Source organism: Anticarsia gemmatalis, chromosome 25 (assembly GCF_050436995.1).
Source record: "Anticarsia gemmatalis isolate Benzon Research Colony breed Stoneville strain chromosome 25, ilAntGemm2 primary, whole genome shotgun sequence".
Lineage (NCBI taxonomy): Eukaryota > Metazoa > Arthropoda > Insecta > Lepidoptera > Erebidae > Anticarsia > Anticarsia gemmatalis.
In genome coordinates, this window is record NC_134769.1 from 7,343,831 (window position 1) to 7,361,974 (window position 18,144).

General features: G+C 35.2%; 1 protein-coding gene across 5 annotated transcripts in view; it reads right to left on the reverse strand.

Annotated features, from left to right (window-relative positions):
• LOC142983969 (trehalase-like) overlaps positions 1 to 18,144 on the reverse strand; it is a 66,800-nt gene that overhangs the window by 9,150 nt on the left and 39,506 nt on the right. For 3 of the 5 annotated variants that reach the window (XM_076131205.1, XM_076131203.1, XM_076131204.1), the window contains exons 3-13: positions 15,365 to 15,502; positions 14,618 to 14,730; positions 14,047 to 14,202; positions 13,611 to 13,776; positions 13,147 to 13,377; positions 12,695 to 12,807; positions 12,228 to 12,394; positions 11,614 to 11,784; positions 10,992 to 11,207; positions 10,469 to 10,577; positions 8,194 to 8,329 (exon numbers count right to left, since the gene is read on the reverse strand). In XM_076131205.1, coding sequence (XP_075987320.1) covers positions 8,194 to 8,329; positions 10,469 to 10,577; positions 10,992 to 11,207; positions 11,614 to 11,784; positions 12,228 to 12,394; positions 12,695 to 12,807; positions 13,147 to 13,377; positions 13,611 to 13,776; positions 14,047 to 14,202; positions 14,618 to 14,730; positions 15,365 to 15,502 — 1,716 coding nt within the window. Of the gene's footprint in view, positions 1 to 5,871; positions 7,566 to 8,188; positions 8,330 to 10,468; positions 10,578 to 10,991; positions 11,208 to 11,613; positions 11,785 to 12,227; positions 12,395 to 12,694; positions 12,808 to 13,146; positions 13,378 to 13,610; positions 13,777 to 14,046; positions 14,203 to 14,617; positions 14,731 to 15,364; positions 15,503 to 18,144 lie in introns of those variants that run through there. The other 2 variants (XM_076131207.1, XM_076131206.1) reach the window with 2 other exon arrangements.

Consider the following 18,144-nt stretch of genomic DNA (forward strand, 5'->3'; position numbering starts at 1 on the left):
TAATTAGGCAAACAAACTACTTCAGTTCATCTCTCATGTTGATAGTCTGATAAACCCCCAGGCATTACATTTTTTCAGAAAACCGCCCCTCCTAATTGAGCAACAATCCTGAAAAATCAGTGGTCTGAAAGTGTCAGTGCGAATATATATTTTACACGAGTCTTTAAGCTCTTTCTTTAGTGTCGCGAATCATAATATTATCAATCTTTTAATTGCACATAATTTATGATTTCAATTTTGCAATTATTCAAGATTATTTCTAACATTATTTTAAAACTACTATGCTTGTTTTAATTCCATGTATTTTTTTAGTTTTTTATACCGATTGTTAAATATTGTGAATCTTTGTATCAAACAAGACTTTCGTTAACAACATATAATTAAATATTAGCACAGCCTTAAACAATAGTCTATAATAGGATATACAATGTATTACACGAATTCACACGTCGAGTGATAAAAACATAAGACAATAGCTACCGAGTCACGCTTGACGGATTTCAGGGTTACAGCGCGTGTATTACATGACCTTGCCAGGTACCATTATCGTCCTAGCAGATAAGACTGTAAGGTCTCAAGTTCGATTCTCAATTGACCTAAAGTGTAATGTGACATATTTAAAATGTGACTGACACTAATTGTCATGATCGTGTATTAATATGATGTTGAGTACTCAGGTTCGAATTCTGAGTAGTATTACGTTTTACTAGCTAAGTATTATACTAAAGATATTTTCGGGTTATACGTCTACTGTAATCCTTAAGTTATGTGGGAGGATTGGGTTTACATCGATAGCGCAGATGGAATTAGAATTTATATTTCTATCATAGATATTGCGATCACTAGTGGATATTTTTTACTTAATAGATAGATAGACCCAACAGATAAGACTAAAATTATGAAAACAGGTAAGTCTGAAAATGCAAATGCACTGTGCAGTAGTTGTACAGGAAGTGACGTAACTACCTAAGTACTTCCGGTCTGTTTAGTTTCAGTAACAATAGTCACGTAACATTGTTAAGATAATTGCTGTGAAACACAGAGGTAGGCCATAAATACTTCCAGTATTTTTCGAAAATAACTAAAATACCAGCTGAAGCCGATAGCGCAAATACAGGGTACGAATCTTGTTATATAAACAGTTTCAGTTGTGCATGAAGCACATGAAAAATAACCAAAGAGAACTAATAATATTGTTCTTAATGTTACATATTTATATTACAAGGATATATGCCATTATACGTCAACTAACTCAGAGTCAACTAAGCAGTTATTTATGAATATGTTTCTGAAAGGAGAAGAAATAAGGAGGCTTATGACTGGAGGACAGAATAATGCAGAAATAAAAAAAGGTAAAAGTTAGGCTACAAAGTAGGCTACAGGTGTTACTGAATAAATTCTAAAAACACAATTATTAATGAAAGTAATTATTAAGTATACGGTTACATTGAATATGCAATTAACTTCAAGGAGAATGAATGTTTTAAAGATAGCATTTATTAAAAAAACTATTTATTTTGTAATGAAACATTTCAGCTCAGACGCTGAGATTTTCAACATAATAGAGATTTTAAAAAGGCGCCCGCACTACCTGCTGTTATAAATATCATAATGATTTCTTAAGATAATTTATATTTCAACTCAACAAAGTTAAAATATAAATAAACAATAAAGTACTTAATGTAATAGTAATTAGAAACGATCTAGAAGAAAAACACCATTGTTGTATTGTTACTTTAAACAATGCGAAATAAATAAATGTTATCTTTACTAGAACCAATTATCAAGAAACTCGGAAAACATAGATTTTTATGAAAGGAATATCGAGGATTCTTATAAATACATCTACAATACTCTATATTGTATCAAGTTCGTGTAATAAGAAGGGAATTCATTACAGAAACTCGGGGTTGCTGTAGAGAATTTCAGTATTTTCATGTTGCCATTGAGAATTTCAGAATTTCAGCATGTTTAACAGTGGCACATAGTGGACTTTAGGACTAAGAAGACATAGCCCTTACGACATTACGGGAGGAGACCCAATAAAGGAAGAGAAGAGGGTAATAATAATGTATTTCAGACAAAAGGATTTATAAACACTTTAAACCTTCCTTATGCGTAGAACTTAGTCATAAAATCCAACTCCTAATGAGGGAGTTCGTCATCAGAGTTTTAAAAAACTAATCAGCGCCTCTAACTTATTCTACAAGACACTCACTATCGAATGAAGGAAGTTGCATTGCGATTCAAATAAGTTATAAGTATCACATGAAAGTATTCTGGATAGAACTAAGAAGGAAGAAGATTATAACAAGTGTATCCCGTATCATGATGTAGTGGTTATACAACAGGCAGGTGTATTGTACGAGGTAGCGGACATCCGCGTCTAATATCGCGTCCTGCTGTAAATCTCACAGCCGGCTCTTTAACTAGCTCTGGGATTATATAAGTCAATTTGTGCTAGACTTGGGAATAATTTAAATAGGATACTATATAATAGGAGAGATAACTCAGGTATATGTAATGGAGTGGCATTCAAAACTAACTTTTTTTCGCAACCGCATCAGTGATCAGTAAGTCATATTTAAGGGCATGTTTTCTTTGAATGGACCTAAAGTCTATCCTGGTCGATGCTAATCAATATATTATCTCTTCAGTTACCGAGAGGGTGACCGAAAGATGCACAGCCGAAACTAATGAGCATAGTAATTATGTATGAAAATTCTTTAGGAAGTGTAGAGGAGAACTAAGATTTTTTGAAAGTTCCCGCAAAGGTTGTGAAAAGTTACGCGGGCAAAGCCTCGGACAAATAGCTAGTTACTATTAAGGCAGAAAGGTCTTCTGAAGACTTACGTGGCCCTAATTCTTTTTTTGCTGACAAAGAATGGAAAAACTGCATCGTCCAAAGCGAATGAATAACTAAAAGTTTACAAGTACATTCCAATGCTCGGTGGTAAAGCCAAGAACTACACTTATTGTAATTGAGATGATCACATTAAACGTGAATAATCCAAGAGTCACTCTGCCCTCGATTTTGATTTATCATCATGGAATGATGACCTGTACTTTCCTGCTTACAAGCAAGTACTGAATACTTAATAATCCTTCCTGACTCCTACTCAGTTTGTATGGTTTTGTAACTCTAGACAAGGCTATCTTAACACTACAAGACATTTTTTTAGATTATTACGAACTCATGCAATAAATTAACCAAAGTAATTTTTCCTAGCCACCGCTACAAGGGTTATTCACGATCGGTTTTTTTCATAGAGATAGGCAGAGACCAAAGTACGCCACTCAGTACGATCTTTACAAACTTCCCTTGCTTCAATTACATCCATACATCTTGTCATGCAAGACCGTCGGTTACGAGTTAAGTTACGTTTTTTGAATCCTTAAATAAACGAGTAATTAATTTTTTGCCTTTTGTTTTTACCTGCCAATGCCAACAAGGATTTTATTAAAGGAAAATGCACTATCCTCATAAATAAGTACAGCTAGGTCATTTAGAACGTGAGCTGCATTCAGCACTGAACAATTACGTGTGATTTGATTGATTCGTGCAGTGCACAGAGTGGGTCGCTTCATAATAAAAGAGAACAATGACCTGACAATTGGGACATGGAGGCTGCAGTTTATTGTGTCCTGAGTTAAATGTTTAATGGCTCTAGTTGACGGTTAAGTTCAAAAGTCGTCATCTCGCAGAATTTTTTGGTTGTCTTTTATATATGTTACTGTAAAAGCCCGGACTGTGGTAAATCCTAAGATTTTCCGGTGAAACCTAAGATTTACCAACTCTCAATGGTAAAAGTCCGAACAATCCTTTTATTTCGAACTTTTACCTCTATTCACTTGGTAAATCTTAGGATATACGTCAAGGGCGAATAAATGTAGCTAATATAAAATAATTTAATAGTTATAAAGAAGGAGTTTTGGGCAAACCGACATGGGTAGGTTAGGTTAGAAGGCTGAGGTGGGAGCGAGCGAAGCGAAGCTCCCACCTCAGCCTTCGTGGTTATTTTTTTTTAAACCACCCGGAAGGAGGAGCCCCGCGAAGCGGGGCTCCGGCGACATCTTCAAACTCTTATTATAACTATGTTACGGCATATATTTATATCCTTAGCAATATTATTATATTACGGCTCAAACACATTATAATATGACTTAATCAACTTTTACCGTGTCATTATGTAAATCCTAAGATTTGCCAATTAAATGGTGGTAAAAGTTCGAAATAAAAGAACGTTCGGACTTTTACCATTGAGAGTTGGTAAATCTTAGGTTTTACCGGAAAATCTTAGGATGTACCACAGTTCGGGCTTTTACAGTAACATATACAAAACTACTATTTACTTAGGGATATTTCATTTGATTTTAACGCAGAAGAGCCCCTTAATGCTACTGTGATAAAGTGAAGCTATTCTGTATGTATGTAAGAATTACTGACCCTTACAAGTCAATATCTTCCAGAAGAAGAAGTTAGAATAGTCCAGTTCAAAATTATCCCAGACAAGCATAAGGACAACGTTTATAGACGGTCCAAAACAAAAGCCGTCTTTACTTAACTCTGCATTTACACCTAGAATCTTCTAGAACGAAATAGAAGGTGAAACGCAAGCCCTGAACGAGCCAATCAACCTGATTGTAGAGAGCACGCGATGTAGAGCTAACAATAGAGGCTATTAGAGCATATAGAGTGGTATTATTATCGTGTTCCCGTACATAGCCCGTGGTCAGTAACTGGAGGTAATCTCGCTAAAAGGGAACCACTCTACAATTTTGTAATTTTCCACAGTTTGTTTCAGCAGTATGGGTCCTTGATCGTGAACCTTTTATAACTATTACTAAATGTATCTACATGCAAAGGACCATTAAAATGATGCGTCTAATTTTGCCTTTTAATATGTCGTTTACTACCGTGATGTCTTCTTAACAACAATTAGGATAAAATCTACAAAGACCCTTATGTCTCTGTTTACTGAAAACATTATTTAACTTCATTGGTGTAGATACAGAACGAAAATCTAACTAAGATCTGAAGACACTCTACATCTAGCAATTAATCCAGCAAAATCAGAAATACAGCACAGTTTATGAAGTCCGTCCAAAATCGAAGTTAAGTTATATAAAATTGCAAAGAAGCAATTTCAATTCATATTATTATATTTTACTACAATATCACCGTAACGGTCAACGGGACAGCCTATTGTACATTTTAGACAATTTTTTTGCTAAATGATCGAGATCTACCATTGAAAGTTCTTCGAACCCAGAAATACTGTTTGTAAACCATTTTTTTACGATTGGTATCTATTATAACTGCGAATTGTTCGATTAAAATCAAGCAAAACCGGAGGTACAGCCATTGACCTTGTAGAAGCAAAGACGTAGGCGTAGACTCATAAAATATTTGAAAAAAAAATTACATTGAGATTTCCGAACGCAATTTTTTTGTTGAGGCAACACAAAAAATGTTGCCCACTACTGATTGACACGTGTAACAGGTTTTAATTGATAAAAAACTTCGATTTATGTTTTAAGATTAGAATTTTGCATTAAAATATTCTGTTGGATAAGATTAATGTATGTCTGTTTGTTATAGATATACAAATATAGAATTACTAGTTTACTAATGTGTTTTATTCATTCAATTATTTTTAGGCGTTAAATCAAGTTTTTTTACTGTTCTATTTAAGTAGTCGATTTTTTAGAATCGTTAGCATCAGGTAAAGAGATTAATTAAGAGTTATTAGAGAAAAATGGATTAGTTAGAATATTGTTTGAAAAACCGTTTGATGAAATATTAATAATTTCAAATTACGTAATACACTTTTTACTTTTATTTCGTTCATCCTAAATGACTAAAGAAAATAATCTATCACCACTAAATTTATTAAGTGCAAAATATACAACTATTTTCATATTACACTAACATCACACATAGTACTAAACAAAATACTGAATGTAATATCACATGATATTGGAAACATTCTCATATCGGGCAATAAAAACCAATTCAAATAGTCAGGCACAGATTTCAAGGACCGGATTGGCCAGTGTGGTGGATTCACTATGAGACCCAACCCCTTCCATTGGAAACTGGTAGTAATTCAACCCATTTCTGCCATTGCCCAGCCGAGAATGGCAATAAAACTCGTCTCCTTTTAGTAGCCGATAAAGCCCATTATTGCAAGTAAAATAATCCTTCGACATCAGTACTTGCAAGTGCACTGTAAACTGAAACGTGCTCAGTATTTGTCAGTATACACTTGCATATAGGAATGCCAAAAGAATTATAGGCATCGAAGTCAAGTCAAAGTCATAATAGGTATTATCACTAAGTTAAGTAATTATTTTAAACAACCAAATCAGTTCGAGCTAATAACAAAAGTTATATTAAGATATTTAGAATTGATATCAAATCGATCAAAAGTTATACTAAAACATACGCTTGTCTTGATTAATCATTCGAAAATTAGTATTTTATTGCCCCATACGAGTTTGGCCTTGATATTTTGCTAACTCAAAGCTCCATTTGCATCGGTGAATGGTTTCAACAAAAAAAAATACAAGTTAGCTTCCGTAGGTGCTGACGCAACTGTTTTAGATTCCTAGAATAAAAAGAACCTGTCTTGATTTGTTCATCTTTAGTTTTTTTACTAAACTAGTGTGAATGGAATAGCACTATACGGCTTATATCGCCTTGTTCCTTTCTAAAAACGGATTTTGGATTACACAGTAATGTCAAATATTTTTTTGTGTTATAGTTCTTTTTATGTACGATAAATGGAGCTTTAAGTTAACATAAACTAATAATAATGGACAAATGTACAATATATTCACATTAAAATTAAGTCGTAGATTGTACTATATTTAGTTTTTACCCAGTCTCACAGCTCATGGATAAATATCAGATAACTTATCAGCTAGACGACGTGGCAGCAAATGTTTCATACATTTGCCATCATATTATGTCAAAAGTCAAGTCACGTCATAATTCCATTAATTAAGCTATCTGATAGTTATCCAGAGGTGGTGAACCGGGTTTTATTGTATTTAGAATTACTTAGACCTACATTTACCTTAGAATATTCCGAACTTACTCACACTACATAATTATAAATAAATATATTTAACAAAGAATCTTTAGTTGTCGCACATGAAGTACATTTAGGATTATTATCTAGATATTAGAGTTTTGAAATAAACAATACCTAATTGGGTCACCCACATATATTGAAAACGTTTACTTTTGTAGTGTAAGTAAGCTCTGCGCTAAAAATTATTAGCATCAATTGTGTTATATAAAGCGCCATTAGTCATAATAAAATCTTACTGATTTTATTTGGTTTATATAATAATAAATAACAGATAAAAAATATCTTGTATATTGGTCATTAGCACAATTGACACCATTTTGAAATTCTAAAACTATTATTCTAACATTTTACGTCTAATATAAGTAGTTATGTATAGGAATAATAATGGAAAGATCTTACTTTGAACCGGCCTCATGAAGCACTGGGTTTAGCACCAAATGTTATAATTATAACTAATATTGATATCTGAAACAAAAAGAAAAATTGTATTACAAAATGTTCAGTTTAAAGAAAATACATAGGTTACTAAATCGGAAAAGCTTCCATATAAAATGACATATTTTATATCTGAAGATGATGGGGAAATAAAGTCTGACGACTTAGTATAGATAGAACTTTGTAGGTAGGGTGACGGAGGCATACAAAATTTAGAATGTCTTATACGGAAAATCCTTGATATTTCTCAGCCACTATCAGATCAATTAAATTGTTTTTGGAAAAGCTAATGACTTTTGACAAGCTTTGTGGAATTAATTGGGATATTCCTAAAAGGATATAAGAGCAATGCATTCGCTTCTGTGCTTGCACTTCTTCTTCGAGGACCCGAAGACTATTTGTACCATACCTTTAGAGAAAAATATAATATAACTAGCTGACCCGGCAAACGTTGTTTTGCCATATACATTAAAAAAAATGTGTCACTTAGGAGTATGATAAATAAATAAATAAATGTCGGCCGATTCTTAGACCTACTCAATATGCTCACAAAATTTCATGGGAATCGGTCAAGCCGTTTAGGAGGAGTACAGTAACGAAAACTGTGACGCGAGAATTTTATATATTAGATAAAAATATATGTCGATACATACCTCACCCTAGCGTCCCGGCGGCTAAAGAAGCGAGCACCGCGAGTATAGCGGTGGCGACTCCACTGGCACCCACGTGGGCGCCGACGACCGCGCCGGACTGCGCCTCGCCCGAACCGAACGTGTCCGCTGCCGACATCTCCTCTGTTAAACACCCAGCCCGTCAGCGACTTGACCACTGGGCTTGGGCTTTATCACAATATACTATACAGGCTTACAAGTGGAGAAACTATGAACAAACGTTCGTCTGCCAAATAAAAGGTGCCTTAAGACGGCGCGCTCTTCGCTCACGTTTTCTTCGCGGGCTAGACAGATGACGCGCGCTCTTTCCTTTGTTGTTTCACGCGCGAAAGAGCGTGTGTTTAAAGTACTTATTGATTGAATTTAGTAGCAAACCGCTCCGAGTAAATACAATAAAACAAGATATTTTGCAAAAGAGTACGTATGTTGGAGATAAAACAACGGCGTCCAACCGTTCCGACACCCACACTCTTTTCCGTCTTTTGTTTTTATTATTTACCTTTCTTGCATTTCGCTTGCATGCTTGTTGCTATATTCAGGAACAAACGTAATTGGCGTTAATGAATTACAGTCCCGAGTCTGCTTAAAACGTATTAATTCAGAGAAGTGTTTGTTCATAGTTTCTGTATGTTTGTAAGCTTATATTAATATACTGTGACTTTACTTTTGGTTTTGTATATTTGGTGAAGAAATAATAAGTAATATTTGGATCCCAGTACCATGTTTAGTTATGTATTCCAACAATTAACTCTACATAAAAGTTTCCATACATTGACCTACTTAATATTAAGAAATTTTTATGTACTATTAACCAATCAATTAACTTGATTTTATGTAATCGATCGGTTTATAATATAGAATTAGACTAAAATTAATCTAAAATAATACTATTTTTACTTTAACATAAAAATATATTCTGTTAATATTACCACTAATTTATACCTTAGACTACAACCAATAATACTATCTAAATATCCAACTATCACCAAACTAAACCCACTAAATAAGAATATATACCAATTAAGACCAAAACTACAAAACCATAGTAATTAAAACCACTGCCCAGTGTCACATGCAGAGTAATACACCCAAGTTGAAAAAAAACACATTAATTAGAAAACATCAATTTAACCATAAAATTATACATTCCTACTATTATCGAGCCAGCTGTCGAGTACGTATGATTTTTTATAGAAAGTTTAACAGTGCCCCTAGCGGAGATCGAAAGAACTATTTTTTACAAGACAATTTAAATGTGATGTATTTTATGATGTCCTATTTATCTTTTGTATACAGTTATTGTATATTTTGTATACAGAAAAAAAAAGAATATTAGATGCAAATACTTAAAATTATTGAAAGTTTTAAATGATAGGTACTCGATACGTCGGCAATACGATAGAAAAGTAAGTAGGAAATAACGCTACTGTACCAAAGAGGGATTGAATAAAAGATCCTTCATAATTATACACATCACATAAGAAACGGCTACAAAAAAGGAAAGAACTGAATATATCGCAAACATAATATTATACAAGTCAAAATATTATAAAAGAAATGTGCATTAATTTTCTATGACACCAATACCATTAAATATTAAAAGATTCTCTATCACCAATGAGTATCAAAATAACTAAACTAAATATTAAGATTTTGATAACATACGACCAAATAAAAAGAAGTAGAAAATTTTTTTTCGTATACTACACACAACACACATACAGAATGAATGAATGAACATACCTATACCACCAACTTCCATGGTGAACGAATGAGTGGTGAATGAACAAAAAACATACAATTAATTCAAGCGGCAACATAACAGGGTGTTTCATTTGCTTAGTTCATTTAACGACAAATATTTTCTAACTATTATTAGTAGATAATTCTTTACTTGGGCCTCTTTAATAATGACAATTTATGCTTTGTGTTAAAAGGGAATGTAATAATCTCTGCTGTTAATCAGTGGATAAATAATTAAAAAATAATTGCTTTCTATTTGATTTTTTGACGATTCCAAGTTCACATGCCATAAGGCAATAAGTTATGGTGGGATGTTTTATTGCTATACTATCTTATTCAGCAATAGAAGGTTTTAATTCTAGGTTTCGAAAATTACAACCATATTCTTTCATTGTATTGGTTTAAAATGTTCAATTAATTATGTGTTTAAGTCAGTTTCTAAAGGACCTTTCTACCTAACCTTATATGGCAGAACATATAAACCGTGTTGCCCAACAAATAAAGCACACATTCGCTTACCTCCATATCTGTTCAACATAGCCATGATGACTCCGTTGGACCATCCGAAGCCAGTTTGTACGACATACTCGCCACCGCCGCCGAAACCACCGAAGATTGTTGCGTCATACTGAAAAATACATGATTTTTTACAAATACAATCTGAATATTTGTTGGAGAAAGTGACATCGATATTTTTTTATACAGACCACAAATTGTCGTTGTGCGTGACAAATTCACTGTGTGCTAAAGTTGTTTTTTTCAATGTTGATACCGTTTTACTGTTATATTGATAGGCACCATTGTATAAAACAAGTAGCTCATAAATACTTATAGTTTGTAATCAATTTAAAAAAAAATATTTGTAGACTGGGTATTTTCTGAAGCGACATTTTACGTCTCCCCGAAGTACAAAGGCCAAATACCAAAAACACGGTCACCCATTGGTGAAATGACCGCAAGGCTTGCTTAAACGACTGGTGAGCGCCACTGGCAATATAGACCTCAGTTTTTAAGTGTTTAACTAGTTTTCCACTTAACCTACCTTCTCAAGCATAGCAGTCTTCTGCTTCCACACCTCAAAGTTGGATCTGACCCACTTGGTGGCTATTTCTGAGGCGTATCTCATGGCCTCCGTGTGGCCGGTGTCGGCCAGGCCCATCACCACGATGTACTGTAATGGCGGCCACGCGTTGGGATAGTCCCACTGCTCGCCGCTGTGCTCGAACGTGGTGGGGATGCCGCCTTCGAAGATGTCCACCTGTGGGAAGACAGGATTTATATTTCATTGCTAATTTTAGAACAGAAAAGTCTTGAAGGATATTTGATTAAACTTAGGACGACTTTCACAGATTATATTTAAGTGTCAAATAACCTATCTGCTAAATAAAGTAACAGCAAAAATATGAAAACAACTGTCAAAATTCCATCCTATTTTCCGAATTGCACGACATTATCCCACAGTCTGGTAATTCGGTATATAAATACAACCATTTTTCACCGTTTTCATACTGTCGGTTCAATGTAATAATGTGTGAACCAAATACTTACAATACCGGCTACTTTTGAGAACTTTGCAACGAAAATTTTAAATATTCTTTAGCACTTTACTCGAGATTGGCCTGATGCAGTATTTTGTATAATTCTATGAGAGCGGATTTCCTTACTTTAACTTTATCCAAATAATTTATGACTCTGTTGACATAGTAGTCCTTCTTGGCGGGATCGTAGCAGTTAGCCCAGAGGGGGGAAATGTTGGAGGGGTAGAAATAGTCCCGGGGTCTGCCGGACTCCAGGTTGTAGTCCAACCAGACGCCCACGTCCTCGTGCCAGAGTACCTGGTGAAAAATAGACGTATATTTCATTATTAAATGAAATTATGATGAGCGATAAATTCACTATAATGTAACCTGAACCGCGGTATTCACAGTGTGGTAAACTTCTTAATAGTATTTTCTTGATAATTCTGAGAGATGTCTGTCTGCAGCTTTCACTAACAACTAACTATTTACAACAAACAACACCCTACTGAGAAATTTTACATTAAATACTCAAAGAGTGCCTCTAACATATTTAGGAAGAAATATTGTTCCAAGCAATTCTAAATGACACTCACCACTAGATATAACAAAAGCTAACAGCGCTACTAATTAAAAGAGAAGTCTTACGGAAAAAAAACTTGAAAACAATTTTAATATTTAGAACACGTCTTAGGGGTCATTTAAGGCAATTAGAACCGTTTAAACAATAAAAACTTAATTTAAAAAGTATAGTTATTTACCTGATCAATAGCATCCATAAACCTGGCATGTACGTTTCTATAATACTCTGCTTTATCAATGTTTCCGAGCCGCGTGTGATAGTCACGGAGGAGGCGCGCGTTCCAACACATGATCGCGTTAAGGTCTACCGGGACTATGGAGCGGGTCTTTAGATTTGTTAGATTGCCTGGAAAAGATAAATAGTTAGTTAATTTAATGCATAAATACAAATTCATTCGAGGTTCCTAGGATTCTGTTTTAATGAGAATTCTCCCCTAACAAACAGTCAACCCAAGAAGACAGAAATGTACATATGTGATTTTATTAAAGAGAACGCGTCAACGCGCCCGAAATTACTATTATGGATCAAAAATTAACGCCACGATGAGATTAACGTCACTAAATGGTCAGTGATGTCACGGCGGTTTTAATAGACATTAAAATTCTTCCAAACGTATATGCATAATACAAAAAAGTATCATCTTACCTTTATTGGTACCATTGAGTATAAACCATCTGGACGAGAAGTCCCAGCCGGACTCAGCGGCTGCCTTCAACTCAGCATACAATTCCTCTTTCTTGTCATTACTGTCAAAATGCCTGAAACATATGAAGGAAGTATAAGTATACTTAACAATAAAAATCCGTACGAAAAATATCAAACTGAGTTTCAATAAGAACAAAGTTTTTCCTCACTCAAGAATCAAACGCCGCTGTATGCGTATAGCAATCACTTGTACAGACATACATTCCTCGTCCCAAAGGGGGAGGGCGCGAACAAAGAACGCTACTTGCTACGATCTCTACAAACTTATATTACTATATTTCAGCGTTTCCATTTAATTTCATAGATCAAATATCCGCCATTTTACATTAACTATTGCCATTTCAACAATCGTATGAAAAATTCAGCAAGTAGTATAATCAATGATAACTTACCTAGCACAATCAATATCTTCCTTATAACTCTCTGGCCTGGGTCCTTGTGACATATCGAAGTACCTAGCCATGGTGTGCCGGTGGCCATTGTGTTCCACCTCCACGGAATGGTTCGTCATCCAGTAATCGAACTCGCGGTCCAACGTGTGTATGTGCTGGCGGAGGAACGATACGTCATCCATGTCTTCCATTATTAGTTCCACCATGGGAATTAGGAGGGGGGGTTGGGACCTGAGGAAAAAAAAAGACCTATAGAGTGCTTCCAGACATAACTAAAATGTTTTTTCCACTGTTCACCTGAAGTGAATAGCTCTACAATTTAGAAACATCGCGCAGTGGTGGCTTACGCCTTATAAAATATCTAATAAAAAAGAAATACTCTAAAAGTTATCCAAAATATCTTCTCATAAAGTTGTAGTTCCCACAAAGTTGTTACAATATATTTACAAGTAAATAAAGGTTACCTCATTTTATAATAAATCCTGCCGCCATTAGGAATGAAGCCGATTCTGTCAACGATATCGAGGAAGTTGGAGACCATGCCCTTGGCGGTGGACCTCATCTCGGAGAGCAGGAGACCCTTGAGGATCCAGTACGAATCCCAGTAGTAGAACTCACGGAAACGACCACCTGAAACACAGGATTAAAAGAATTAGAACAAATATTGTGGCTAAAAGAATATTTTTAAGACTTTTTGAAATATACCACCATCTTTTTATTTCATCTTCCTTTGCACGAGCGCGAAATTTTAACGACTAAATCGATAAAAATATATTGTTAGTAGATATTTAACTTCTATGCAAGTGGTAGACCCACTCCAACCGACCACGTTATTACTGGATCATCTTTAAGCTACGACTTTAAATTCGTCACACCAAAACAGCAAAGATTAGGACTCACCAGGAACAATAACTGGGTTATCAACATAAATGATAGAGTAGAGATCCTGGTGCTCCTTGACCTCAGGCTTCATCTTCCTGCCGAGCTGCAGCCACAGTCTGTTCAGATCTGAAGCCCACTGGTGCAGCAACGGATCCTTGATCTTTTGGAGAAATGCTGCAAAAAGTATATACGAAATGGTTAAGTCACGTATAAAATTCTGCTTATAAATTAAAGTAGATAATCCAAAAGATGGCAATTTGGAGATGTTAAATAGTTCAGTTAAGAATTATAGAGTATCCAGTAGTTACGGTAAAATCCAAATGATAAATATTTATCAGTTACCAGGGGTAAAAAAGAGATTTGGACAAAATAGATCATGCTTTATTCTGTGTCATTATTTTCAAGGAAACTCTTGTTATGCTTTTTACTTTCAAAAACACAACAATCAACAATCACAACAATCCATGACCACAAGTTTGGTTTTGGTCATGGATTGTTTGGATTGTTGTGGACATTGATCACTCGAGTATTATCTGGTAAATACCTTAAAATGTAAGTACTCGTGCAAAAAAATGTGTTGTTTTCTTACCAGGGTTATTTTTCCAGTCAGGTGGCGTCCACTCTTCAAACTCGGATCCCTCCGGGTCGAAGTTGTGGTTGACGAACTCCTGGATGTCGGCCTTCGTCGGTTGTGAACCTGTCCTGAATAAACATGGGTATTCTATAATAAACGTTTGTATTATCATTATAGTAGAATAGGTAGTAATAGAGCATCTCGTATATTTACTGGTGAAACAAGAGTTTGGCAAGATTAATGTTTGTACGTCCAAAGAAGGAGGTCAGATTCGCTGATAAACGCAAGGTTTGACAGGTATGTTAACTGCTTACTATCAACAAATATAATTTTTATCATACATATCCAGCTTTAATGAAAGATAAAAAAGCATTTTTTGGCAGAAAAACTCGGTATCTAATCTAATTTAATAGACAAACCCTTAGGTTACAGTGATTAATACGTTACGTCAAAGCAGCAATGTACAGTACCTCGATTCTCTACCACTATCGACTACCGAGAACCGACCTGTCATCGAGAAATGTTGTATGAAAATCTGATCAGCGCCTCTGACGGGTGTCGTAGGAAACATTTTGGCAGTACATTCTAAATGTCAAAATTTCGATAGCTAGCCGGTTGTCGGTAGTCGATAGTGGTAGAGAATCGAGGTACTGAATAGTGACTATAGATTTGACGTATACTAACTGTCAACTGAGATACGTGATAAGCCCGCAGGATCAGTTTTCACTCAAGTAAGGCAAGTAAAAGTAAGCAAGTGATTACCTATGCATCATCTGGTTGAAGTGTTCCATGGTAATGTTGGGCGCCAGTTTCAGCTTCATGTCCACGAAGGTCTTGGAGTCGTTGTAGAGTCCTGCCATCTGCACCGTGTCCAGCAACGGCCCATGGCAGTAGATCAAACTAGAAAGTAGAAATATATCACAGGTTTAAGAGAGATCAAGTATAATTTAAACTTTCGCGATGTATAATATATCAAATATTATACGGACACACATTTAGTTTTCGATTGCACATAAATACAATGAAGTGGAGTTAGTTATTGTTCTTACTAATTTAAAATGTAAGCAGAACTTATATACTCTAGCAATATATAGAAAAATTCTAAGGTACGAGTAGCGAGGACTGATTCGTCCAGTCAGTAAATTTATCAACCAAATTATGACGATTTTACGAAGTTCCTAGATGAATCTATGTCACAACTGACACGAAGGCGACACGTTAGTATCGTAAGTATTCCCTTAGTGTAGTAGACCAGTAGCGCGATTCTGTACAGTCGGTACTGTCGAGTATCGAAAGTTTGACGTTTAGAACTGTAACTCGATTCTCTACCACTATCGACTACCGACAACCGGCTAGCTATCGAAATTTTGACATTTAGAATGTACTGCCAAAATAGTACCTACGACACCCCTCAGAGGCGCTGATCAAATTTTCATACAAAATTTCTCGATGACAGGTCGGTCGTCGGTAGTCGATAGTAGTAAAGAATCGAGCTACTACTATGACTGTATGACAAGGACGCGTGTAAAGTAAGTGTTACATTTATGAACGCATTCATTAATTGCATGACATGCATGCGCGTGTCATTGCTAATCACATTCCGCATGTCACCTTGTCAACGTATGATGCGAATTCTTATGATTCTTCTGTATTCTACTTTAAACGGTAAAGAAAATATATTTACAGGTACCCATATAATTTTGCAAAAAATTTTGGTATTTTTTTATCCGTTAGACAATAAACGGTTAAGGTGCCGTTTATTTAATTGTTATGCGACAAAGAAGAAAAACTTTTTGACAGGTATAATACTTTATACACTTGCTTGATCGTAAACAATGCTAATCCCATATACGTGGCATGTTTCTAAACTCCGGTTTACTATTTAATTGAGGATAATTTTGTGTAAGAAAAGATAAATAGCACTTTGCTTAACAAGGGAAATGAACTCGAGACATCGTGATTAACTGTCGTATACACCTCGCACCCCACAGGCTTGTCATTACGTGGTGAACTGTCGAAACGGTACATAGTTTTGAAAAATAAAAATATGCACTTACTTAAATAGTTGCAATATGTTTAGAGTAGGCTTGTAAAAATTGCGACTACAGCATTGCGGCGTTGACGCTGAATATATTACAATAAAATACACTACAACCTATTATGTCATGCATAATTTGTAATAAGCAATTAGTCTTCGTTGCAGTTCAACAGTTGTTTTTTCTTTAACATCATGTTTTTTGTGTAAATATATGTCGGAGATTCCGTAGGTTCCATGGTGATACGAATGAAATATCTTCAGTCCAAATCAAGTCATTTATTAATTTACTATTACTGAATCTACCACTAGCTCGGAAAGGGGTAGAGCCTTATGAGAAGAGCTAGCGAGAAACTCACGGCCACTCCTTTTAATAACTTTACTCTTTCTTTAGCGTGACAGCACTCTCTCTCGTGTCGGGTCTAGGTGGAAGTGAACGACATATCGGTTCCCTTCCCGTCGATGGACGCCACCGCCAAAACCAATTACAACTTCTTATATGACAAATAATTAAATAACAGTTATATAATTCAAAATAGATAGCTTAATATTCAACTATAATATTTCTATGAATTTAACATAGCTTAAAGTTATTTAAATCAGACAAATAACATTAATTCAATCAATATAAAACCAACTTCATTCTTACATCATCCGTTCAAGATGGCGCCACTGGCGGCGAATAAAGGAAATGAAGTATTGCTAAATACTACAAGTATTTAGCAATATGATTTAGAATGGTAACATAAATTAGTCATAATTCTAGTTGTAATTATTAAAGATTATTTAACTTCATATTAACAATGTAATATCAAGCGTCTCCAAAACATTACAATATTCAATACAATATCTATTAACTGTCGTAGTTTGATAATTAACTCCCATATTTATAATTAACAATTACATATCAGTCTTATGTATTTTACATACGATATTTATTATTATATCATCAATTGGAATACCAATATAAAATCAATTAAAATGAGTAGTTCACAATGACTGCCGACAGATGGTACTAACGCGCCCATACGGCCAGACTGACTCCAGCGCGTCCCTTGCGCTGTTTATTGTTATTATGTAATTACATTCAAGCATGAACCATATACAAGAACTCTTAGACATTTAATTGATTAGGCAGCACCCACTACGGGATCTTGCCAACACATAAGGCATCACACCAACACATAAGGCATCACCCACATGGGGATCTAGCCAAACCCAAAGGCATCACCTGTTCCCTCAGGATATAGCCACCAAGACCAGGAATAAGCGTTTAAGGAGGGATGGTTTGGATAGGAACACAAGGCGTCACCCACATGGGGATCTAGCCAACACAAGGCATCACCCACATGGGGATCTAGCCAAACCCAAAGGCATCACCTGTTCCCTCAGGATATAGCCACCAAGACCAGGAATAAGCGTACAAGGAGGGATGGTTTGGATAGGAATAAAAAAACATAAAATAAAGATACATACATGCATCACATCATGAGTCAACAACATAATC